This window comes from Microplitis demolitor, chromosome 2 (genome assembly GCF_026212275.2).
Source record: "Microplitis demolitor isolate Queensland-Clemson2020A chromosome 2, iyMicDemo2.1a, whole genome shotgun sequence".
Taxonomy (NCBI): Eukaryota; Metazoa; Arthropoda; class Insecta; order Hymenoptera; family Braconidae; genus Microplitis; species Microplitis demolitor.
In genome coordinates, this window is record NC_068546.1 from 4516194 (window position 1) to 4541795 (window position 25602).

Sequence of the window (25602 nt, forward strand, 5' to 3'; positions counted from 1 at the left end):
TTCAATAAATTTCTTTTAAGCAGAGTTACCACGTGGATTTTTTTTCGGGAAAGAATTTTTTAATCCTGACAGTGGATAAAAAATTTCAAAATAGACAAATAAATTATATATCAATATTATATAACATGTGATAATTTATGTGTCTGCGCATCTTATAACATATATATATATGTATATATATATTTTCCAGTAGCGCTGTAGTCGTAACCTAGCAGTTATCATAAAACATTTCCAAATATTATCGGGTTTGAAAATACTTTAGTTGAGTTAAAAAAATAAAAATGTCTCGTTCTCTCTCAAAATTAGTGTTTGAAAATTTAAAAACTACTTTGGGGTACAACAAAAACCAGTCGCGGTCTATAAGTCGCTCGGGCGCGTGCAATGGACGTGCGTTGATTTACAACAATTACGGTGAGCCTGCCGAAGTCCTTAAATTAACAGAAGTTGCTGATAAAAAACCGGAAGCTAATCAGATTACTGTTAAATGGCTTTTGTCGTCGGTTAATCCTGCGGATATTAATACACTGCAAGGTAAATACCCAAGTCGACCTTCATTACCCGCGGTCGCGGGTAACGAAGGTGTAGGGGAAGTTATTGAAATTGGCGGGAACGTTAAAAATTTTGAAATCGGTGATCGTGTTGTTCCGAATGCAAACAATATTGGAACTTGGACCACACGTGGTAATTATGAAGCTAATCATATTTTTAAGGTTTGTAATTTTTTTTTCTTGAAAAAAATTTTATACTTACCCCATAAAAAAATTACCTGCAGAATTGCATAGGAACCCATAGGAATCAATAGAGAAAAGTATGGATTTATGTAAGAATCCATCGGGATCAATATATAGGAGTATATGGATTTATATAAGGATCAATGTAGAAAACCATGGGTATGTGGATTTCCTAATGAGAATCTATAGGTGTTCGATTTTCACATAGAAAACTGTGGGTGTTTGATTTCCATATGGAAATTCATGTAGGAAACCATGGGTATCTGTCCTATTTAGAAAATCTAATAGATTCTCTTGGAACCCCATAAAGATTTTATCAGAATGAATGAGTTCTATGAGAAGTTCTGTAGTTAAGTATAGGCATTATACATACAGATATAAAAATCTATCGAATTTTTTATACAGGGTGGATTCCCATATGGAAAATCCACATAGAAAACTGTAGGTGTCTAATTCCCATATGGAAATCCATGTAGGAAACCATGGTCATCTACATTCCTATATGGGAAATCCATATAGAACCGTAGATTTCTAATTTCTATATAGAAATCTATATAGGAAACCATAGGTATTTGAATTACTATATGGGATATCCACATAGAAAACTGTGGGTATTTAATTTCTATACGGAAAGCCATGGGTATGGACAAGATTCCCATATGGATTTCGAAATGGTGCAGACCCCCATGGAAAATCATCACGAAAATCCCCATGGAAATCCACATTAGACTCCCACATTGATTTGGCATGGTGTAGATTTCTATAGGAACCCATGTAAGAATTTATATCGAAATCTATGTCGGATTCCTATAGGAAACCATATGAAAACGCTATATCGGAACTCCCATAGAAATCTAGGCTGTTTTTCTCTATGGATTTTTTGATAGGGTTATACTTTAGTTTTAAAAAAAAATCATAAACAAAAAGCTTTTTTTTTTAGATTCCCAAGCCGCTTGGAACAGTTGAAGCCAGTATGCTTATCGTAAATCCTTGTACTGCGTACAGAATGTTGAAGGACTTTGTGAAATTAACACCAGGTGATACCGTTATACAAAATGGCGGCAATTCAGCCGTAGGGCAATTAGTTATTCAGTTGTGTAAAATTTGGGAATTAAAAAGTGTTAATGTTGTGAGGGACCGTAATGATATTGACGAATTGAAAAAACATTTAAAAACTATTGGGGCTACTGAAGTATTAACAGAGGCCGAATTAAGAACGACGGATTTGTTTAAGAGCAAAAAATTACCGGCGCCCAAATTGGCGCTCAATTGTGTCTGTGGTCAGAATGCCGTCGAGGTTCTGAGGCATTTACAGGCTGAAGGAACGATGGTTACTTATGGAGCCATGTCTAGGGAACCATTAACTGTTCCTGCTTCTGCGTTAATTTTTAAAGTAATTTTTTTTTTTTTTTTGCTAAAAAAATTTCAACCTGGCCCAAGTTTAATTGGCAACTTTTCTCTTACAGAATATTTCAATAAGAGGATTTTGGATGACTAACTGGAAAAAAACCCATGGAAACTCTGAAGAAAATACTAAAATGTTTGAAGAAATAGGGAAATTATTCGAAACAAAAAAATTACAACCACCACCGTATAAAATAGTACCGTTGTCTAAATACAAAGACGCTATAATAAATGCCCTTAATACGGATGGTAAAGTTGGCGTTAAATATATTATTGATTTGACAGCTTAATAACTCTATTTATGTATATAAATATATATGTCATAGTTATATAAACATTCATTTTTTACTATTATTAAATACATTCAGAAAATTTAAGTCTATTATATTCCGCCTTTTCTACTCATAGAAAAAAATAACGGTAATTATTACTGTGCAGAGCAGAAAAAGTTACTAGAATGATTTGGTAAAAAAATACTCAGATATGATCATATATGACCATATGTGATCACATATGGTCATATATGAACTGAACCATGCCCACATATATTCTTAAATATGGTCATATATGTTCAAATATGACCCGATATGATCATATGTGTTCATGTATGAGCAGATATGATCATATGTGGTCATATAAACTGAAACATGACCATATACATTAGTAGATATGATCATGTATGTTCACGTTTGACCAGATATTATCATATATAATCATAAATAATATTGTACATGATTATATAAATATATAAATATTAATAATTATCAATTGGAACGGATAAAAGGTATCAGATATCATATATGATCGTATCTGAGTACTTCTTCCGGATAGGTTAGCGAGAGGATACCATTCGAGTATCTTCGGTTTCATTCGTTCCCAATATTATTTCAAAAGGAATTTTTTCCCTAACCTTTAAATACTTAGTAACTATTATTATACAGAACAATAATTATTACATGGCTACTGCGCTAATTCAATAATTTACCTAGTAAATGATTGATTAGAGTCAATGTATTGTAATTAAATATATTTGTTTTCTTTTTTTTTACAATGAAAAATAAAATTTTATCACACTTACAAATCAATTGTGTTCTTAAATATTTAAATGCACAGTAATTATTATAATAAATTAATTGGCCTCATCAAGAAGCTGTAAAAGATTTAATTTGTTTTCAATCTTATCTTCAGTTGTCAAAAAATCTGAGCAAATATTTTCTAGTTTGTTCTTATAATCATCGTTTGTATTAATCTTGTCATTGTTTTCATTATTTTGATTAACTGCGGGATCTTCGGGGACACTTTTCTCGATGTCATCATCAGTTTTGACGTCGATGTCATCAAATAGGTCGAGACTGAATGTCCTTGTTGATGAGGATGTATCTTCGGTACCCAATTGCATTGCCAGCATTCCAAGTTCAGCTTTTGTTCCTTTGTCTTTAATAAACAATTTGTCTCTGCTTTTAGTAGGTATCAGTTGTTGCGGTTTGTTTATTACAAATGTAAAGTTCATTGTGTATCTGAAATCATATTTATAATGATTAGAGGTTAGAAAGATTATTTATGTGAAGTAATAAGGGAAAAATGGAGGTTTTTAGGAACAAAGCTAACCAGAAAAAATTCTGAAAATTATTTCGCAGAGTAACCTTTTTACGATTTCATAGAAAACGAATCCCTGCATAAGAAAAATAATAACAGCAATTGAAGGAAGCCATAGAGTCCTGACAAGAGAGCTATTAACCTCAAAAATGGCCCAAAACGGGTCAAAATACCGATTCTGGCTACTTAATCATAGAAAAAAATATCAAAATATTAAGTTATAGGGTGACAACTGCTCAGGCGCGTTCGGGGTGACCCTCGGCATAAAAAAATGATAACAGCAATTAATGGGAGCCGTGGAGTGTTATGGAATACCAACTTTTTGCCACATTGTTAACAAGTTTCTGCAGTAGATTGTTTCTAGCTTATTGCCATCTGGACAAATCATACGAAAAACAATAAAACTTTCAACTTTACTTACATATTTTTTCCCAGAAACGTAACACGGTCACCCAGCAGTTGGAAAGATCCAACTCTATGAGCCTGAGGTGTATCCATTAATTTAATAGCTCCCAGTTCATCACGTTTTGACTCAAATTTTTCATTATAATTACGTGGGTGATTATTAAACGTAGTGTCCTCATTCTGCAATCCCAATTTCAGTAGAATAGACACCCGTACATTAATTCCGCACAGCAAATCCAAGCATTCATTCCTCGCCTGCCATACTTCGTCATAAGTCAACGGTCCATATTTCTAAAAGAAATAAATAAATCGATTTAAATCTTCCTGCAGTTGAGTAGAGTCATAAAAATCCTTATTATCATCAATTACGTACTTTAATAATCATTTCATGAACGACAGTAATTCTTCCATGTGTCCCACTGCGAGTGACCATATTCCGAAATGCGTCGACGTGGTTCATCGTCAGCAAAACAACTTCTCTAGGTCCAGTGGCAACTGACAGCTGATACTTGACCATCATCATCATTAAGTCAAACAATTTGTTCATACTATCAGCGTCTAATCGCATTATTGAACACAACGCGATATTTTCTAACGTCGATCGCATCCAACTCAAGCTCGAAATTTCCGAGTCATTGAAAATCGTTGATAATATTTTTGGATGCACTAATGCTGCTGTTATCTCATCCATTACTTGAAAGAAACATTTATCAGTCACATTTTTAATAAAAAAAAAATGTGTACACGGAATAAACAGAATATTAAAAATTAATAAATAATAGTAAAAAGTGGAATCTGTTATCAATAATGAGTACTATTATGTGCTTAATGCAAAGTAGTTTACTAATTTTTGTAGATTCCTAAAAACTACTATCAATTATTTCAAAAAGTAAATAAATATTATTACTTTTAGGTATAATACGTGACTTATTAGTGGAAGTTAATTAATTTATGGCATAATCTATTAAAAAGTAATGATTGGTCAAATTAAGAATTGCTATCTTAGATACTGATTTTTCCAGCCGAAAATTCCAAAAGTTACAAACTTTTATTTTATAAATTCGATATCACTGATCAATTATTTGCTTAAAATATCATTTATTCATCATTATAAATTAATTTGCAGTATACATAAATCGAATAAGTGGTAAATAATAAAATGAAAAATTAGTATACTAGATACTGATTTTGTTGCTCATAAAAATACCGAAAATTTTAAACTCTTATTTTATAAATTCTATCCCATTGACTAATAATTAATATAAAATGTTATTTATTCGTTATTATAAATTAATTTATTATATAGATATATCGAATAAGTGGTAAAGAATAAAATGAAAAATTCGTATACTAGATCTTTATATATTAATATGTATGTTTACTAATTTTTCGGTTCCTCATTTTTGAAATTTTTCTGTTTATTTGAATACTAATAACTGTAGATAGCAATTTATCGATTCTTTTTCATATTAATTTTATTATACGAAATTACAAATTTTGCTCTTCAGTGAATCAAATTTAAATATAAATAATAGCCATTTTGTAATATATATAATGATCCTGGTTTGATATTAGTATCGAATATAATAATTTTAAGTCGAAAATAAACTACAAACTATTCTAATTTTGAGCATCATTTTTTTCCGTGTACAGAATTAAAAATAAATTTTTTTTACCTATTGTTGTTTTACGTGTGTTAATTTTTTGCGCTTTCAATCTTTGTTGCAAAACATATAACATTTCACCCCCCATATTTAAATAAATTATTGGATTGCAGTGTAATGACATTTTTTATACTTTTTTTTAATTCAAAAAATTTAATTATTTAAATTTTTAATTGTTGATTGTTTATAATTAACTTTTAATCGTTAGTAAAGATTCGAACTCGTAAATTTAGCGTACTGTTAACACCTGAGTAATACTTTTAAAAGTGAATAATTGCATCGTTGACCTAGAATAAACAATAAAGGAAAATAAAGTTTTTATTTGTTGATACTGTCATTACTATGGTGATTTGACGTCCATGTGCGCATGTGTTACGGACCCGATTTAAGTATCAAGGTCTTATGTATTAAATAAATTTATTAGTTAATATTTTATTTTATGCAATTTTGGTAAATAGACAAATTTTTTAGGACATATAGAAATTTTTTCGCTCATTTCCTTCTCACGCAGATCATTTTTAGATCATTCAAATTCAAATTTTTTTTTATATACTATTTTTGAAATAAATTATTTAAATTATAAAAAATTCATTTTTTCAAAAATAATTAGTATTTTTTTTAATTGACTTAAAATAAAATTTTGAAAAACCTAAATACGTATAAAGTTTATTTTTTTTTTAGTTTAAAAATTTAAATATAACTAAAACTCAGAACACGTGTTCACAAACGCATGCGTTGTCTTTTCTATTTATAGCGAAACTTAGAAACTTTCTTTTCATCTCAGTATTTATTCTCTCAACAGTATCGCGATCGTTCAGTTTATCCCAAATCATTGAATTAAATTTTAAAAAACAAAAATTTCCCGCGTTGTAAAAATAATAAAGGCAATGAAAAAATATGGACAAGGTACTAGAAACGTTAAGTAAAAAATTAACAGAGGAAAAAAAACACAAAGAGTGCAATGAAAAATATTCTGGATTAAAAACCGACGAGGAACGTATTATTTTTACATTAAATTTGATAAAAGACTACGATATTCAATTACCTGTAAAAAGTGACATAAAAAATGCATTTCAGTCTCGTGAGTATAATGACAGAGCGACGAAATTATTTATAAATAATTCTGTTCATTGTGATTTTGATACAATTATTGAATTATATACGAAAAGTATCGCCTATGCACCGGGGGCACGTGAATTGTCTTTGGCGTATGCCAATAGATCGGCGGCATTATTTAAAGCTCACTTGTATGAAGACTGTCTTGAAGATTGTGAACGTGCTTTGAAGCTCGATTATCCAGATAAATGGAAAGCTAAATTGTACGCGCGAAAAGCTCGATGTTTAAGCTCGATTGCAAGCTTGGGTAAAAGCTCGGTCGCAAGCTCATGTCAAAATACAATCCCAGGCTCGAGAACAACAAAATCTACAAGTTCAATTTTAGATAACTGCTCGATCGCAAGCTCAACTGAAAGCTCGGCAGCAAGCTCGTCTAAAAATTCAAACACCAACCCAAGTACATTCATATCTACGAGTTCAGGTTTTTCATGCCCGGTTGCAAGCTCTGGGAAGAACTTAGCTGCAAGCTCGGTCGCAAGCTCGACCGGAAATGAAACCACGACGTCTAATACTGTGGTACGTGACTGCTCATTTTCCACTTTGGGCTCGGTCGCAAGCTCTCCTGGAGATTCAGCTACAAGCTCGGATGAAAAAATAGAAGAAACTTTGTGTCAAATACGTAAATGGTTACCTAAGATGGATATAAAAGATTCAGGAGTTAAATTAGTGAAAAAAACGCTAAACAATTTGCAACTGATGGGGCAAAATGATGCAGCATTCATTAAATTTGATGATGAACGCAATTTGCCGAGTATTATTGCCGATAATAAAGAAATTCGCGGAGCTACATCGGCAGTTGCCATAGAATATTCTGATGACTATGGAAAACATGTCCGAGCAACTCGTGATATTGATGTCGGTGAAATTTTGGCCATCAATGAAGGCTATGCTACAGTTTTGATGTTGAATAAAATTTACACACACTGTGCGCATTGTTTGAAGCAAACTTGGTCTGGTATTCCGTGTAATAATTGCGTGTACGCCATTTATTGTAATGAGCAATGTCGTCGTGACGCTTGGGATAGCTATCACCAGATCGAGTGTCGCATTGTGGGTCCTGTGATAAATATGGAGATGAATCACATGGCACTTATGGCACTCAGATTAACTGTATGTGCTTTTAATGAAGTTGGTGATTCCCAGTCTCTGAAAGATCATCTCGCCCAAATTGATTCACTTCCAGGTAATTTTTTCGGTGATTCTGCAAATTAATATTTAGTTGTTGTCATTATTTTTCATGATTTATTTTAGATTTGAGAACCAATGGATACACTAATAATATTCTGGATGACCGGAAATACGCTAGTGTATACACGCTAGCGAGAAATACCCACAAAAGATCAACTCCCGATTTATTTGGGCGGTCACTAAATGCCAGTTTCATTGTTTATTTGCTGGCAAAAGAGAGTACGATGTTCGGCGAACAATTCAAAGGCGATTTTACAGAGTTTATCAGTTTGCCATGGGTTAGTTTTATTGGTGGACTGATCATGAGACATTTGCAAATTATTCCCAGCAACGTTCACAGTGTAAGTTTTTTTTTCTAATCATCCAGTTATTATGCTCATAAGTTCACAAAAATTTAATCTTCATAGTGAAGTTCATGCAGCATTGCTAGACCCCCTTGCTCTAAATCTTCGGTAGCGCGCGCTTACTATTAATAGTGGGGATAAACGAGTGGGGGAACTCAGAGCTCTGCTGGCTCTTGAGTTTCAATCGAGTCTCACGCGTAGTACCGCTCACATCTAAAAATCCCTAAAAACCCAGCTTTAAGCCTTATTCCTACGCTGTATTAAAAATTTCTATTAATTAATTTTTTTTACGATTAATTTTTATTTTCTAATATGAAGTTATGTAAAAAAATTATGTTTAAAATATTAATAAGCAAATTTACAGGTGACTGAAGACAATTTAGATCAGCTACCAATCGACAGAGCGGCTGCACTCATGCCTTTCTACAGTCTATTTAATCACAGCTGCAATCCAATGGTAGACAGGCGATCATTTGGGAAAAAAATAGCATTGATTGCTATTAGTCCTATAAAAAAAGGCCAACAGGTTGTTAATTATTTAAAAATTAAATATAACAACTAAAGTATTAAACAAAAAATTTTTTTTTTTCTCAAGATATTTGATAATTACGGGCAGCATTACGCGATAACATCCAAAGCAAAAAGACAACAGAAATTATTACAGCAGTACCATTTTACGTGTTCCTGTCGAGCTTGTGCAGAAAATTGGCCTTTATACGGCAATTACAAATCCTATCAGGTAAGTTTTTATGTCCTAGCTGACCTAAATTACGGTAAAGTACCGCAAATTACGGTAATTGACGGCAAAAGTATGACATTTTAACTATAAAGTTGCGGTGAGAGAACGGTAATTTATCGAAAAGTAAAGTATTGCTCATTAAAAACTGAAAAAATAAAGAAAAATACGCTTACAGTAAAAATGCCGTAAATTACGATATATTGCCGCATTGGACCACAGTGCATCGTAAATTACCGCGCATTACTGTACGCTGTCATAAATTACCGAGAAATACCGCAAATTTACCAGAAAAATGCCATGTTTATGGTAAATTACAGCAAACATGCGGGTAGTTACGGTAATTTACCGTAATTAGGGTCCACCAGGGTATGAAATGAATTGCTGAAAAAAAAATCTTCATTTTTAATCTTTTTCAAGGAACAACAATTGACAAAAACAATTAAAAAAGATATATCACGTGCATTAAACAAATTGGATCAATATTACACGTTAGCAAGTAGGGGAGATGTCGAAGATAAGCCGGAAATAATAACAGATTTGTGTAAAATGTTGAATATACTCTATAAATATGTGGATTTACCGTGCACTGAAGTGAATAACGTGATAGAAATTTTGAAAAAAGTATATTCTTTACGTGGTAATTGTTTACAATCGCTAAATGGTGACACCATCACAAAGATTATTAATATCTAAGCTTTCAATGAATAAATGTGTCTTTTATATTTGCATTGTTCTGCAATGATCCCTCATTCTTCGATAGTAATCAATAAACATATGGATAAAATAATTTATAAACATTAAAAATGCTACATTTTTTCTCTCAATTCCTCATACATTTGTTCCCATTGTTCGATGTGAATTATTTACATTAGACAGCAGCCTATTGACCTCTATAAGGAATCATAATTTCTATAGTCATCCCGATGAAAGCTTGGGATTTTTTTTCCACTATGGTTTCCCCTACTCTTCGAATATTGGTGTTAGTGGCTTTGCACATGCGCACATTTAAGTGGCGCATGCGCACATTCTAATATTATGGTGGGAGGGGAAAGGACTGATGGGAAAAAAATCCCAAGCTTTCATCGGGACGACAATAGAACAAATACAAACTTGAATTTTGTTATTTTAAATTATTTTATTTACAGGCTTGTCATACAACTGTTACATACTTGGTAATACTTTGTCAGTTAGATGGAGGAGCCATTGAAAATAATTAATGGTTATTTATGAAACTTATTACTCTCTTATTAATATAATTTAAGTCCAGTTTACAAACATGACTAAAATAATTGTTAATTAAATCATAACCTCAAATTAAAACATTTAGAATACTATTAAATCAAGAGACACGGTAGTGTCTCGCGCCAAGTACATAATTTAATCATTTAAAATATCTAAATCAATATCTATACTGTAAGTATTGCCATCATTAGTATAAACATCAGTCTTCTGTTCATTAATAAACTTAATTCTATCTTCTATAGATGGATAAAGAATTAAATTCTTCTTAATGTATCGAACTAACGCATCACGAGTTGTTATTCCCGATACTAAAAATAATAAATCAAACGAGTTAATTAATAAATGACTATTCATTTTACATATTATAAAAATTAATATATAAATATATTATATATATTACCATTAGGCTGCCATGGCAAATTTTTTAACATTGTAAAACCGTCGCCACCTATGTGTAAGTAGTCCACAGTTAATATTTTATATATTTTATCTTCTATTATTTTCTCATATTTTGGAACATCACAATCAGCACAGCGTATTAATGTTGAATCACGTACGACTTTTAAACCATCTGGTTGTAATAAATTGTAAACAATCTATAAAATAATAATAATAATAATAATAATAATAATAATAATAATAATAATAATAATAATAATAATAATAATAATAATAATAATAATAATAATAATAATAATAATAACAATAATAATAATAATAATAATAATAATAATAATAATAATAATAAACGCTTATGCATCTCTTTTTAGTATCTCCTATGCGGGCTAGAACTGCATCCATTTAGCGTTGTAATGCTGCTCTGCGAGTACTTTATTACTACCTTCGACACCAGTGTTGCTTTATCTACCAGGAGATCCCTGTTTAAAAATATTAACTGAAAAGAATTAAAAATGATGAAATCCGAATTCCTTTCAATAATTTCAATTCTTTTGTTTGTACATATAGAAAACAGAAGAATCTATGTTTTAGGTTTCCACTATATTAAATTGGTGTAATACCGTACGATGGATGGTGTAGCTCAATAAGTTATCGATCAAATTGAACAGAATAGAATATAGTGCCGGATAGCTCAACTGGTAGAGCACTCGGCGCGATACCGACATGGTCTGGGTTCGATTCCCAGTTCGGGCTATCTATATTTTTCTCAATTTATCTATAAATTGTCTTATTGAGAAGGTTTGCATGTTTTAGGTTTCCACTATATTAAATTAGTATATGTATATATATGTATATATATATACAGTTTGCATGGAGTGATTGCTTCTCAATTCTTTTCAATCAGTATTTTTAACCAGGGATATTCCGCAAGTTGTTGAGAATGACCGTTGCCGTATTTATTGGAACGTAACATTCGCAACAAACCTGATACTATGCTCTTCGATAAAACTACTCATGACCATTGTCATTTTCTCAGCACCTGCTGAGAACAACATCGTGGTTAAAGAAGAGCACAAACACCAGATATGTCAAGATCTCCTGTTCGAAATCGGCAAAACATTACCCAGGCTACCGTGTCAAACTTGATGTTCTTGGAAGAATGAAAATGAAACAATCTTTTGTATCTGCATTGGCTATAATACCAATATGTTCGTTACAAGTTGAGTTTCTGGTACCGTGGATGCAGAAGGCTGTTATTCTCAGATCCCTTTGTCTATTTAGGCCGCGGAAGAGCCTGCTGCGCATGCTAGCCATTTTGTTGATGGAGTAGCGCAGCAGCTACAAATGGCGCCCAGAAGCGGTCTTCGGTAGAACTAGACTACTGGGGATAACCCCCTGAGCATTGAAACAAACAAATAATAATAATAATAATAATAATTTATAATTATTACTTTTAATCCAGAGACTTGTAAGAAACGTCCTGAAGGATCTGGACCTGGATCCGGTTTCAAAGATTCAACACTAAATTCTAAAACTTCCAGTAATTTTTTTCCAGTGATATTTATTGTTCCAATTACATTATAATGTGCCAAAACGGTATAAATATCATTCGATGTTATCTAAAATAAAAAAAAATCGTTAATTAATATTCAATACAAAAAATACTAATTATTTATCATCGCTTATGCTAAAAAGTGATAATAATAATTACTTGGTGTGACTTATCAATAGAAGTTTTTATCGCGCCACTATTGTAAATAGCGACTGCGGCATCTGTCCATCCATTGCTACCTCCGTATTCCCCCGTATTCTTGAAAAAATAAAAACAAATTATTAATCAAAGTATGGAAAGCGTGAATGCTTCGATTAATTCATTAATCAACTAATTGATTAATTGCTTAATCGACGAATTAATCAATTTCGGAGATAACAATTCAAATTCAATGTACTGTGGGCTTATTAACATAATTAATATTGAAAATTAAAATGATTAATCATCATTATGTAGTCGATTAATCAACTGATTAATCAGTTTGTTAATCTGTAAAATTAAAATGATTATTTTACTGATTAACTGATTAATTAATTCAAATTTTCAGATCGCGAATTTTTAATCGCGATTAAAATGATTGTTTCGAATGATTAATGCACCGTAATTTGTTTGATTAATTAATATTTTTGTTAATCAATGTGTAATATAAAAAAAAAACTTTCTCTACATGATGAGTTTGGATTCCCCAACAAAATAAGGGAAGAAATTTTCAATAATTAATTCTATTAATTTTTAATACAAATCAATTAATCAGTTAATTTTTTGATTAATCGTTTTAAAATTAGGAATTCGAGGTTTTAAACTTTTAAATTTATTTAGAATTGAAAAATTTTTAACTTACGTATTGAACCATCGAATCGGTAATAAGATTTCCCAAATTGCATTCCCGCACTCGACAGTGCACATTATATACATTGCGTAAATTATAATCAACCATAACTGTAAATCCGATACATGTTTTTATGAAAAGTGACCTGTAGATTTTGTCTTATTGGAAATATCTCTACACAATATGAAGGTTTATTGTTTATTATGCTATCCTCTAGCAGGAAAAACTCCAAAAAATTCCATGAAAAATTTTTTTTTCAAACGTTTTTTGTTCATTATGATGTTATCTAGTAGAAGGAACCCAAAAAATTCCCAAGAAAAATGATTTTTTTGACTTATGAACCATATGAGGATAGATAAGGATGTCATTGTTTATGTAATTTTATAAAATATGGCCCGTAACTTTTTTTCTGTTGGGAATAACTTCGTACAATACCAACGTTTTTTGTTCATGATTGTGTCTTTTAGCAGAAAAACTCCAAAAAAAGTCCCAAGAAATTTTGTTTCCGGAGTGTTTAATAAAAAATGACTTTGCATACAGAATAGTGAGTTTTTTTTTCACTCCAAATTTGATTCGCGCTTACTCCCCGTTTCCTACAGTGCATGGGCCAATTTACGGTAATCAGAACCCGGCAGAGTAAAAAAAAAAAAAAAACTTACAATGGCATCAGGCTTCAAAATATTTAAAAACTTGGCAACTATTTCCCATCCATAGTGAATGAACCACGTCGACCCAAAATAAGTATCTCCGGCATTTAAAAATAAAGTTGGAGTCGATGATTTTCTCGCCTGTTTAACCAAAGTAGAGATTCTAGCAAACCCACCATAACATTCATTCTTTTGTTTTTGTTTATCACTGCACGGGGTTGCCGATGCAGATATTTCTTCGAACCTTATCAAAGAAAAATTTGTAAACTTCAACACTAATTGCGTAATTTAAATTTTTAATAAAAATTCATAATTAATTACCTTGAATGCATATCATTTGTATGAATTATATTGAGTCTCCAATCGCCATTTTTAGGAAAATGCCTAGTAATTTTCCATGCATGGCTGGTGAAATAAAAACTAAAAATAATTAATAATACTGAAGTGATTATAGAAAGATTCATTTTTTTATATTCTTGAGTCTATTGCACTAAAAAAATTACTATTAACTATTTCTATGAGCTGTTACCAGATATTTATAATGAGTTCTATATTCGAAGTTCAACTGATAACGAACATTGGGTTCGGGAAGGTATTGAGTAAATAGACGTATATGTTAAAAATTTTTATTTATACATACGTTAAATCACAAATATTTGTTATTATTGAACGACTTGATCTATTCAGACCTAAATAATCAATATTATCATTATTAATAAATTTTTTCGAATGGATTTTGTTTTGAAACTATGTACCCGCTGTTTTTGGGCTCGTTGAGCTCGAAAAAATTGTTGTGGATACATTTTCGAGCTCTTCCGTACACGGAGAGAAATTATGGTAACAGTTACAATATATTATGGGAATGGTTTCCATACTGCATGGTAACCGGTTTTTTTTCAAATGTTGATTATGGTAACGGCACCCATATATATTATGGTAATCATTCCTATAATTATGGGTATAATTCCCATATGGTATCGGAATAGCTCCTATGGAATCATGGTAATCGTTACCATGTAACTATGATAATGGTTACCATAATATTATGGTAATAATTCCCATACATTATCCCAGAAATTATAATAAATTTTTTTTTGTAATAAACGTTTTTTTGTATACTTAAAATTTTGTAATATGCAAAAAAAACGCTTCTTACTAAAAAAATTATTATAATTTCTAAATATTATGGGAATTATTACCATGATATTATGGTAACCATTCCCATACTATTATGGTATTTATTTCCATGATATTATGGTAACCATTCCCATACTATTATGGTAATTATTTCCATAATATTACGGTAATTATTCTCATAGTATTATGGTAATCGTTACCATAATATTGTGGTAATCGTTACCATAATATCATAGTAATAATTTCCATACATTATGGGAATGATTACCATAATATTATGGTAACCATTACCATAATATGATGGTAACCATTACCATAATATGATGGTAACCATTACCATAATATGATGGTTATGTATACAATAATATTAAAGGAATAGTTACCATAATATATAGGGCTTATTCCCATATACACTTAGGAACCATTACAATGTGGTTATAGGGTCGGTTACAATTTGCTTGTGGGAACTATTCCTATAAGTATGGTAATCATTACCATGATTCTTTCACATGCGATATGGGAACTGTTACCTTAATGATAGGAATTGTTCCCATACTTATGGAAACTTTTCCCAGAAAATATGGGTCTATATCCCATAATCCCAAGTAATCATTACCATAACGGTATGGGATGATATTTCATTAACGTACTAGGAACAGTTACCATAATTTTCTCTCCGTGTACATACACATACATACACTCGGACTTCATTGTAAAATTAGTCAGAAAAGCTTTCTAGAACCTCGAAACATCAAGATCTGATAGAAATTCGTTTTTCGAAAACCGGACTGAAACCAATAACTTCCCGAATTTTTCAAAATTTTTAATTTTCTTAGCGGGAAGTTAAAAAAGATTATTCTAGTTTTTTATGTAAACTCAGTATTTTACAAGTAACTACAATTTAAACGAACCTTGAACTTAAATATAAAGAAATTTTATGTGCCGGTAAATGATTATTTTTTTTTTTTCAAATAAATTTACTTGAAAAATATTTTGAACTTCTCAGTATAAATTCAATCCTCACCAATAACTTAATAAATTAAAAGCAGTATATTATTTTTTTTTTCTATTCGAAATCTATTTATAATACGAATATACTTAAATTTATATCGATAAAAAAAATTTGACATCCAAAGTTATTAAGTAAATCGAACTTGATGTTTATCATTTATTTATCAGCTACAAATATTAGTAATACAATACTATTCATTTGCTTAAAAACAAGGAAAAAAAATGTCCGAAAATATTAATACTTTATGTTACATAAATTTTTAACGAACGCTGTATAAAACTTTTTTTTTTTCAATATTTGAGGAGTTAATTGATTACTTGACATCTACATAAAAAACTGAAACGTCAAATTGAAAATTAATAGTCACTCAAGTTCAACTGGTTGACAGTCACACATAGTATATAATATTCTTATATAATACTAATGAATAATAAATATATATGATTCATCAAAAATATGTAAATTACAGGAATATACATAAACATTTTTTAGCCTCTACGTCTAGTAAAAATCAGTACACAAAAAATTTTCTAATGCATGAAAAATTATAAAAAAAAAATATGAATTTTTATTATTTGAAAAAAAATTTGAAATTAAATTTAAATAAATTAGTAATTCATGTAATCGCAGTATTATTCAAATTAATAGGTCTCGCGCCATTTAACGTTAAAATGACCTCGATAATAAATAAAACGAATGAAAAAAAAAAGTTATTAAAAATAAAAATAGTCTATTCGAAATTAGGATCATTTTATAATTTTATAATATCATTTTATATTTTTTATTTAATCTACGTTATAATGCACAGTGGAATAAAATACGCGCAATTATCAAAAATTGATAAAACGGTCCGTGTACTATTATCGATACTCGAACATGTTTCAATATTTATTATTGTGTCCACGTACTGTTTCACGCAAAAAAAAATTGTTGAGATACTAAATGGTCTATTGAAATTAGATGACATGTTAATGAACAATTTATACAATGATAAATTGTTAAATAATAAATTATATCAATTGATGATATTTACATTACAATTAATAATACCAATAGTGTTGTTCATAATAGAAACAATTGATGAAAAAAAATTTAAATTAAATATTTTTACGCATACGATATCGACTATTTTTATAAACTCCTCTATTGGTCAGTATGTGGGTGTGTTGGTATTTTTGAACAAACGTTTCGAAATAATCAATTATTTGATTATTAAATTTCCAACATTTAATGACAGCAACAATCCATGTGAAATAATGATGACAAATGGATTCAGAAATAGCCTGTCGAAAATGGAGTTAAAATTTATAAGACGCAATTTTTACAATTATTACAAAATAACAGAAGATGTTAAAAAATTTTATTCCCCGCTTATTTTAGTTGTTGTTGTACATTGGTCACTTTCATTAGCATACATTTGTTATATGATGTTAAGGTACATTATCTATGATAAAGATGTTACAGTGATGAAACATGTTATAGAAATTTTATGGCTCTTTCGGACTTTGTTTCCATTTGCGCTTTTGACCAGCAATGTTACTGCAATTAATAATCAAGTATGTATGTCATTTATATATTCATTTAATTACGCGCCAAAAAGCTGGAGCACAAGGGAAACTAAGAAAATTTAATGGATACTAACTTGTCGCATAGATTTCGTATTTGAGTTTTTCATACTCTACTCTGAGTACTTCGTTTAACTAAAAATTGTTGATTCTTATAGGCGTTGATGGAAAATTATGTAATTTGATGATACATAGTCTTTTTACCGACCGGTGGTATATGTACGTGGTAAACTGTGCTGCCAGCCGACGGCATCGCCTCCGCAGGTAAAACAGTTTTACTATAGTCCCGAAGCTGACGCCGGTAAAACAGATTATCGCATAATTGAATTTTATATTTCTAATGTGCCCTAAATACTTCATATGACTTTAATACTTATAATACACGTTAATTTTATGAGTAAGCGGGTAAAATAATTTTTTAAAATAAATTTTTGTAGTTTCCCGCCGTTACCTATAGTACTTGCATACTCTAAGGGTTACTTAAGCTTTGTTTCAGATTAAAAGGACGCCATTGTTAATACACTCTATTATGGCTACATATCCTATGAGTAGCATGATAAAAGATGAAGTAATTAAAACTTGTTAATGATCTTTCTAAAAAAAAAATTCTAATATTTAAAAACGATAATTAATTAATAATCATTATGTATTTTTGTATTGCAGTTTAAGTTATTTTCATTGGGTCTATTGCATAGGAATTTTAAGTTTACAGCTTGTGGACTGTTTTATATTGACAATCGTCTCTTATCAGCGGTAAATTTATTCTCAATTTATATAATGACACCCGAAAAGTTATTTAATTTTTTTTAACCTATCACGAAATTCGCGCCTCTTTGCTTTCGAGACAATTAAATTTTTAATGAATCTTTACTTTTACTAATTACAATTTAAAAAAAAAATATTAATATCGTATAATATTCTAAAAAATATATATAACGAAACATTTTTTTATTTTTTCAGATTATCAGCACAACAATAACAAACATGGCCATCTTATTACAACTTAACCACAAATAATTGTCAATAAAAACAATGAAATATATTCGTTATTGTTCAGAATAACCGCTAATTATGTTTTTGCATGTCGACTATCTCGTTTTAAAGATATTGCTTTCGAATTAATTCAAGAAAAACTATATCTTAGAGATCATTGCCACTAGCACTTCACGTCACAGATATTTATTTGCATACATAAATATTAAATATCATCTTATTCATGTATATATATTGTTAAATACAATCGGACTCCATTAACTCAGAACTTCCCCGTAATCTTGTCTGCGTATACGCATATGCGCATCATTCATTAGATGTAAGAGCGCATGCGCATAATTTACTTTTCAAGGAAGAAGAGGCATACGCTAACATAGAAGTTCTCGTTCCTTCATAGACCCCGTCTGTTAATAGAGTTCGACTGTATTGATATGCAGAAAGTGACATATTTATCTCTCGTTGTAATTTTTTATCTGATCATCAATTATTTTTATCTATATAAAGTGCTCTGAAGAATGTAATGGTCGGTAGTTTTATCTCAAAGACGATAGCAAACTTATTAATGCTGATGTGGATGTCACCTAACCTAAGGTACTCTCTACTAGTTACTAAAATATACAGATCTTACTAAATTAATGCTCATATTATGACGGCAATAAATAAAATTAATACTAGATTTCAAAATCCTTTATTATATCAAATTGACGTATAATTAATAAACCACACATTAAAATAACAACATACTCAAATTATTAATAACACTACCACAATTTACAGCAGTAAAAGAAGAGGCAAGGAAAATAACGTTTATTAAGACGCAAGATGATACATAAGTGACACTGAAATAAAAAAATTCATTTTTTGTATTTTAAAAATTCGTGAGCGACCTCAAGAGACTTGAAACTTTTTTATCAAGCTGATTTTTGAAGAGGCTTCTTAAAACATCATAAACCAATAAATTTTCAAAGAGACTCAAATAGTCGGTTTTTTTGGGCCATCTTAATATCTATGGATAAATTCTAATTAATAAACTTCAGCTATGATTTTGCACCACTCTATCTACCTGAATGATCTCATTCGGCTCTGAACATTAGACCGTCTAGAGTTTACAGATCTTCCATTTTGAAAATTCGTATTTTGCCAGTGTCTTTGCATTTTTCCCAAATCGTTTCGACTCTCGTTAATCAGGTTGTTCAAATCATCAAGTAATGGATCGTTTACTTTGAAGTTTATTCTTCCATTAATTTCGGTCTGTATAGGGCTTTTCGATTTTATGTAGCCAGCTATAACGTCTGCGAGGTCAATATCTAGATTAATTAGATAAATAAATAAATTAATTAGATGAGATTGATTACATTACCAGGATTTCTACTAATAGACAAATCTATATTTATGTAAATATCGAATACTTACTCAAGGATGATTTTGTTATATTTTTGAATAAATCATATTTGTCACCGCCTGACAATAGAAAATCGGGACCAAGTACTGTATAAATTTTATTCATGTCCACTTTTTCATAACGAGGTATTACACAATCAGCACAACGTACTAATACTGAACTACGTCTTACTTTTGATCCTGATTTCTTTTTCAAGTCATAGGTTACCTAAAAAAATATATATAATTACATTAATTGGATGGGAAAACATTTTGGGTTGAAAGAATTAGTTGGATGATTAATAAAATAAAATTTCGAAATGAAATATAATTTGTAAAGTGGATTTCATAGTACGGTAAGTAAAAAAAAAAAAAAACATTGCGTTCCATAGGTATGACTTCAGTGTCACTTCTAAGCTGAGCGCCGGGTTCCGGATTCGAACACTAGACCTTTCGCTTACAACTAAAGCCTTCTACCGCTTCGACCGACGCCTCCTGTAGGTACGACATAGAAGTGTTTCGATATTCAATTTCATATGACATTTTATCCAATTGTGTGATAATTTTTTAGTCGCAGGCAATAGTTATGATAATTTAAAATAATAAATAGTATATTATAATTGTGAAAAATGACTCACTTTTATTCCTGAAAGTTGTAAGAAACCTCCGGATAAATTACTAGTGTCATTATATTTTAAATTACGAACGCTATTTTCTAATACTTGAAAAAGCTGGGCTCCAGTTAAATTTAATTTCTCAACTTGGTTAGAAAACGGTATAACTTGTTTTATATCTCCATAGAGTACCTATATTTATAATAGTAAGAATAATAAAAAACAAGAATAATAACAATAATGATAAATAACAATAATATTTAACCATTTCTCCAGGTAATGACTCGATTGAACTTCTAATCGTTCCTCCACTCAAAATAGCTATTGCTGCATCAGTCCATTTATCAACGTAATTGATCCTATTTGCATTCTATAATAACAATCATTTATTTTAAAGGATTTACTTTTATGTAACTTACCACAATCTAAAAAATTCATGTCGGAATATTTGCAAATAACGCAAAATTGTAATAATGTACAGCAAAGTGACGTATTTTGATGTAAGTTACCGTAAATTCATACAAATTACCGTAGCCGTACGGCAAAATACGGTAATTTACGATAAATAAAAAAAATTAGGTCTTAACCCAATACTTGTAACTCAGATAGAAATTCATTAGAGTCCATATGAATGTTTTTAGGCAGAGACTTTAATCTGTAAAGATACTGGGCCCTTCATAGACACTAAGGAATACCAGTATCCAATATAACCAAACTTACGTAATCAACCATAGCGTCAGTAATAAGATTACCAAGAACACATTCGGAACTACGGCAAACTTTAGTGTCACCATCTAAAAATACTTTTGTTTGGCCCAACTCAGAAGTATTGAACTCTGGGCGCCACGCATCGAGTTCCTTAAGCATTTCTTCATCTTTTTCAACGCTATGGTCCAATAGAATGGGATTTCCCTGGATACTTTTGATTTCACCTCTTCCGTCGAACACAATAGACAAGTTCCCCAGGTATTTAGTGTGGCCACCAGCTTGCACGACATAAACTTTACGACCATTTCGCTGAGTAACTATAGTCGGATAAGGGCCTTCAATAGCTTCCAAGTCTGGCTGTGGTCCATTGTATAAAAATGTATTGGTATGGCCACCAATAATCAGATCTAGGTCTTCGACAGCTTTCGCAATACGTTTTTCACGTTCGTAACCCGAATGACCGAGTCCTATTATTATGTTTACTCCTATTTGCTTTAATTTTTTAACTTCACGTCTTACGGATTCGATTTCGTCCAAGAATATAACGTTGCCAGTACCAATAGACGATGTCTTAGTTTCCGGTGTTACAAAGCCAACAATACCAACTTTGTGGTTCCCAACATCAAGAATAACAGAGTTCTGAATTCCTGCTTCTCCTAACTCTGGTTCATCTTTCAAATTTAAATTGCTTGCTAAAACAGGAAATGAGACATTCTTGACAAACGGAACCAGACCCGCTGGAAATTTATCGAACTCATGGTTTCCTAAACACTTTAGTTATAAAATTTGTAAATATTTTAATACATAGACGCTGAATTATTACCATAATAGAAATACTTACGATGGCATCAGGTTTTAAGAGCGTCAAAAAATGTGCAACAACTTCCCATTTATATTTAGCGAACCATGCGGAACCTTGATAAGTGTCACCAGCATTAAGAAACAGTGTCGGGGTTGATGATGATCTTGCTTTCTTTATAAGAGCTGCAAGTCGCGCAAATCCACCATAACAATTATTTTCTCTTACATCTTGTTCGCGACAGCGTGGCGATGTTCGCGGAGAAGTTTCGTCGAATCTAGTACAAAAACAAATTTCCTATCATAGAATCGCATTCAAATGAAATAATCAGTATTTGTTTAGTCGCAATTCTAAACAACCACCAATTGATTTATTTGTTCTTCTTTACTTACCTGGAATGCATGTCATTTGTATGCACAATATTGAGTGTCCATTCATCGTTACTCTTCAATGTTAGGATTTTACCGCACAAATTGAATATAACAATAAATTTAATGATACCAATTATGGTATTCATTTTTTAAGCCCAAGTGAACTTTTCTACAAAAATACACTCATTCGATAATTATACTGTTTTATATATGACGGCTACACGGAGAGAAAATTATGGTAACTGTTCCTAGTACGTTTATGAAATATCATCCCATACCGTTATGGTAATGATTACGTGGGATTATGGGATATAGACCCATACTTTCTGGGAAAAGTTTTCATAAGTATGGGAACAATTCCTATCATTATGGTAACAGTTTCCATATCGCATGTGAAAGAATCATGGTAATGATTACTATACTCATAGGAATAGTTCCCACAAGCAAATAGTAACCGATCCTATAACCACATTGTAATGGTTCCTAAGTGTGTATGGGAATAAGCCCTATATATTATGATAACTATTCCTATAATATTATTATAAACATAATCATCATATTATGGTAATGGTTACCATAATATCATGGTAATCATTCCCATAATATATGGAAATTATTGTCATGATATTATGGTAACCGTTACCATAATATTATGGTAACGATTACCATAATATTATGGTAACGATTACCATAATATTATGGGAATAGTTACCATAATAGTATGGGAATAGTTACCATAATAGTATGGGAATGGTTATCATAATAACATGGTAATAATTCCCATAATATTTAGAAATTATAATAATTTTTTTTTGTAAGAAGCGTTTTTTTTTTGTATATTACAAAATTTTAAGTATACAAAAAAAACGCTTATTACAAAAAAAATTTATTATAATTTCCATATTATTATGGTAACCATTATCATAGTTACATGGTAACGATCACCATGATTCCATAGGAACTATTCCGATACCATATGGGAATTATACCCATATTTATAGGAATGATTACCATAATATATATGGGTGCCATTCCTATAGTCAACATTTTAAAAAACCGGTTACCATGTAGTATGGGAACCATTCCCATAATATATTGTAATTGTTACCATAATTTTCTCTCCATGTATAGTAAAAAATTTTGATTCGGAAGAATTATTCAGAAATGGAATCCTATCAAAAAAATGTATGAAAGTCAGTATAGGAATTCATATATATGAAAAATATTGGACTTTTATAGAATCCTGCGAAGGAAAATGTAAATATTCAGATTTCTGTGTTCAAACTTATACGAAAATATTGAAAATTAAGAAGATTATAATCATTTCTATGGAAAAAGTACTTTTCACTCTTTTTCCGATCATACATTTTTATTTTTCAAGTAAAAACTAACATTTATAACAATAATGAATACTCGCTTCTAAATTTCAATTTCGAACATTGATTAGTTTTATTTCTATTGCTAATAAAAAACGCTGGGTCCTATAAACTTGTGACTGTTATTATTCATACTTAGAATGTGGTTGTTAAAATTAAAGTTAATTTAAATATTATTTATTTGTCTTTGAATTAGATAACGCGAAAGCTGCCTAAATATTAACTATTTGAGCTTCTAGTACTTGGTTTTGTTTTTTTATAATTTAATTTATGCATGCGTCAGCAAGTCGTTGTTCAAGTCAAGGCATTGTATTTTAAAATATGTATTTTTCCCTATTCAGATTCAGAGTGGGGAGGGGATCAAATAGTTAATGAAAAATATCGAGGTATTTTTGTAGTCAATATTGAACTTGATAAGAATTTTAAAAAATTTTTAAATAATCAATTAATATTTTTTTAAATAAAAAATGTCATTAATGAGTAATCAAGTATTTACTAAGAATTTTTAATTACTAGGGCTGAGTACACTGTAAAAAATCCAGAGTGAATTCGGAGTGAAATTAAATCCGAATTCACTCCGCTACTCGGAGTTCCGGAGTTTTAAGAAAAATCACTCCGCAAGTGGAGTGAATTGGGAGTTTTTTTTAGCGGAGTGATTGTAGAGTGACCCGGGTTTTATTTCACTCCCAATTTACTCCGGTCCGAAGTTTTAACATTAAAATGAATTTATATTAATTCATATATATAATTAGGGTATAATAATTAATTTATAAAATTAAACTGTTAAACAGTGTATTTGTGTGTGTGTGTGTGTGTGTGTGTGCGAATGTGTGCGTGTGCGCGATTTAGTGTGTGTCCCCTAATTTGCGTGTGCGTGTGTGTGCGTATCAGCTGATCAGTAATGTACTACGGGAGTTTTTACTCCGATTTAATTCAATGGAGTTACATTTTATTAACTATATTTTTAAAACTCCTCTCCGGAGTGAATTTTACTCCGGAGGAACTAATAAAAAATTATCTACTCCGCGAAAATTCCCTTTCGGAATGAATTTCACTCCGAAGAGAGTGAATAATTAACAATTTATTCACTCTGCGAATTTTTTACAGTATACTAGCAGTAAAAAAAATTATTTGTCACTTATGAATAATAATTACTACTATTTAATTAATTATTTAGTTTAGAACTTAATAATAAATAATGAAAAAAAAAAAATTTGAATATTCGTAAATTTTATTAAAATCCCGCCATTATGTCAAAAAGTCAATATTTATGTAAAGTAAGTAAATTTTATTAAATTTCAATCTTAAGTATCCTTGAAATTCGAAATAATCTTAGACAGCGGAAGTAATAACTAATGACTAATAAACATTTTTCAATGTAGACTCACCTATTCAGCAGCAACGATTGAATTACTATGAAGAATTGGTTTACTTAATTTATTTTTTTAGTATACTTTATCAATAACATTAGAGCTATCACTGAAATCTTTTCTTTTTGTTGTTTTTTCAGGTATTTTAGGCTTTTTATGTCCCCATCAAATATAAAATCTCATTACAAACAGTTTAACTTATCGTTAATCAAAGGTCATTAATTCCGTTTATTTAATTAGCGTTGTAGATGAAGTGTAATTTTTTGATAAGTTAATTTATTACTCAGAATAACATATCTGATATTAGACATAAAAGGTACTGTAGTCAATCTAAGTTGATAGTCGACTACATTAAAAAATAATTAAGACTTTAATAAATCACATATTATTAATGACATCACACGTTACAAATTAACTTGTT

At 30.4% G+C, this 25602-nt stretch overlaps 4 protein-coding genes across 4 annotated transcripts; 2 read left to right on the forward strand and 2 right to left on the reverse strand.

Annotated features, from left to right (window-relative positions):
- Positions 1-185: 185 nt before the first annotated feature.
- Positions 186-2460, forward strand: LOC103580211 (enoyl-[acyl-carrier-protein] reductase, mitochondrial). The gene is made up of 3 exons (XM_008561882.1): positions 186-710; positions 1672-2124; positions 2198-2460. The coding sequence occupies exons 1-3, from the start codon at positions 282-284 to the stop codon at positions 2423-2425; spliced, it is 1110 nt and encodes a 369-aa protein (XP_008560104.1). The 5' UTR covers positions 186-281; the 3' UTR covers positions 2426-2460.
- Positions 2461-3264: 804 nt separating this feature from the next.
- LOC103580228 (protein OSCP1) lies at positions 3265-5924 on the reverse strand. The gene is made up of 4 exons (XM_008561908.1): positions 5813-5924; positions 4510-4829; positions 4153-4427; positions 3265-3652 (listed from the first exon to the last, which is right to left on the reverse strand). Exons 1-4 carry the CDS (start codon positions 5922-5924, stop codon positions 3265-3267), a joined length of 1095 nt encoding a protein of 364 aa, XP_008560130.1.
- Positions 5925-6600: 676 nt separating this feature from the next.
- LOC103580209 (SET and MYND domain-containing protein 4) lies at positions 6601-9933 on the forward strand. Its single transcript, XM_008561881.1, has 5 exons — positions 6601-8099; positions 8168-8445; positions 8813-8974; positions 9044-9187; positions 9605-9933. The coding sequence occupies exons 1-5, from the start codon at positions 6698-6700 to the stop codon at positions 9878-9880; spliced, it is 2262 nt and encodes a 753-aa protein (XP_008560103.1). The 5' UTR covers positions 6601-6697; the 3' UTR covers positions 9881-9933.
- A 9302-nt stretch (positions 9934-19235) lies between these two features.
- On the reverse strand, positions 19236-25504 carry LOC103580208 (snake venom 5'-nucleotidase). Its single transcript, XM_008561880.3, has 9 exons — positions 25200-25504; positions 22457-22604; positions 22107-22341; positions 21278-22036; positions 20823-20927; positions 20582-20749; positions 19977-20172; positions 19627-19870; positions 19236-19569 (listed from the first exon to the last, which is right to left on the reverse strand). The coding sequence occupies exons 2-9, from the start codon at positions 22579-22581 to the stop codon at positions 19563-19565; spliced, it is 1839 nt and encodes a 612-aa protein (XP_008560102.1). The 5' UTR covers positions 22582-22604; positions 25200-25504; the 3' UTR covers positions 19236-19562.
- Between the last annotated feature and the right edge of the window lie 98 nt (positions 25505-25602).

Coding starts and splice junctions, on each gene's coding strand:
- LOC103580211 (XM_008561882.1), top strand. CDS start 282: ATGTCTCGTTCTCTCTCAAAATTAGTGTTTGAAAATTTAAAAACTACT. Junction 711..1,671: donor AAGCTAATCATATTTTTAAG/GTTTGTAATTTT, acceptor TTTTTTTTTTAG/ATTCCCAAGCCGCTTGGAAC. Junction 2,125..2,197: donor CTTCTGCGTTAATTTTTAAA/GTAATTTTTTTT, acceptor TTTCTCTTACAG/AATATTTCAATAAGAGGATT.
- LOC103580228 (XM_008561908.1), bottom strand. CDS start 5,924: ATGTCATTACACTGCAATCCAATAATTTATTTAAATATGGGGGGTGAA. Junction 4,830..5,812: donor CACACGTAAAACAACAATAG/GTAAAAAAAATT, acceptor GTTTCTTTCAAG/TAATGGATGAGATAACAGCA. Junction 3,653..4,152: donor ACGTTTCTGGGAAAAAATAT/GTAAGTAAAGTT, acceptor ATATGATTTCAG/ATACACAATGAACTTTACAT.
- LOC103580209 (XM_008561881.1), top strand. CDS start 6,698: ATGGACAAGGTACTAGAAACGTTAAGTAAAAAATTAACAGAGGAAAAA. Junction 8,975..9,043: donor CTATAAAAAAAGGCCAACAG/GTTGTTAATTAT, acceptor TTTTTTCTCAAG/ATATTTGATAATTACGGGCA. Junction 9,188..9,604: donor GCAATTACAAATCCTATCAG/GTAAGTTTTTAT, acceptor ATCTTTTTCAAG/GAACAACAATTGACAAAAAC.
- LOC103580208 (XM_008561880.3), bottom strand. CDS start 22,581: ATGAATACCATAATTGGTATCATTAAATTTATTGTTATATTCAATTTG. Junction 22,342..22,456: donor ACAAATGACATGCATTCCAG/GTAAGTAAAGAA, acceptor TTTTTGTACTAG/ATTCGACGAAACTTCTCCGC. Junction 22,037..22,106: donor TCTTAAAACCTGATGCCATC/GTAAGTATTTCT, acceptor TTATAACTAAAG/TGTTTAGGAAACCATGAGTT.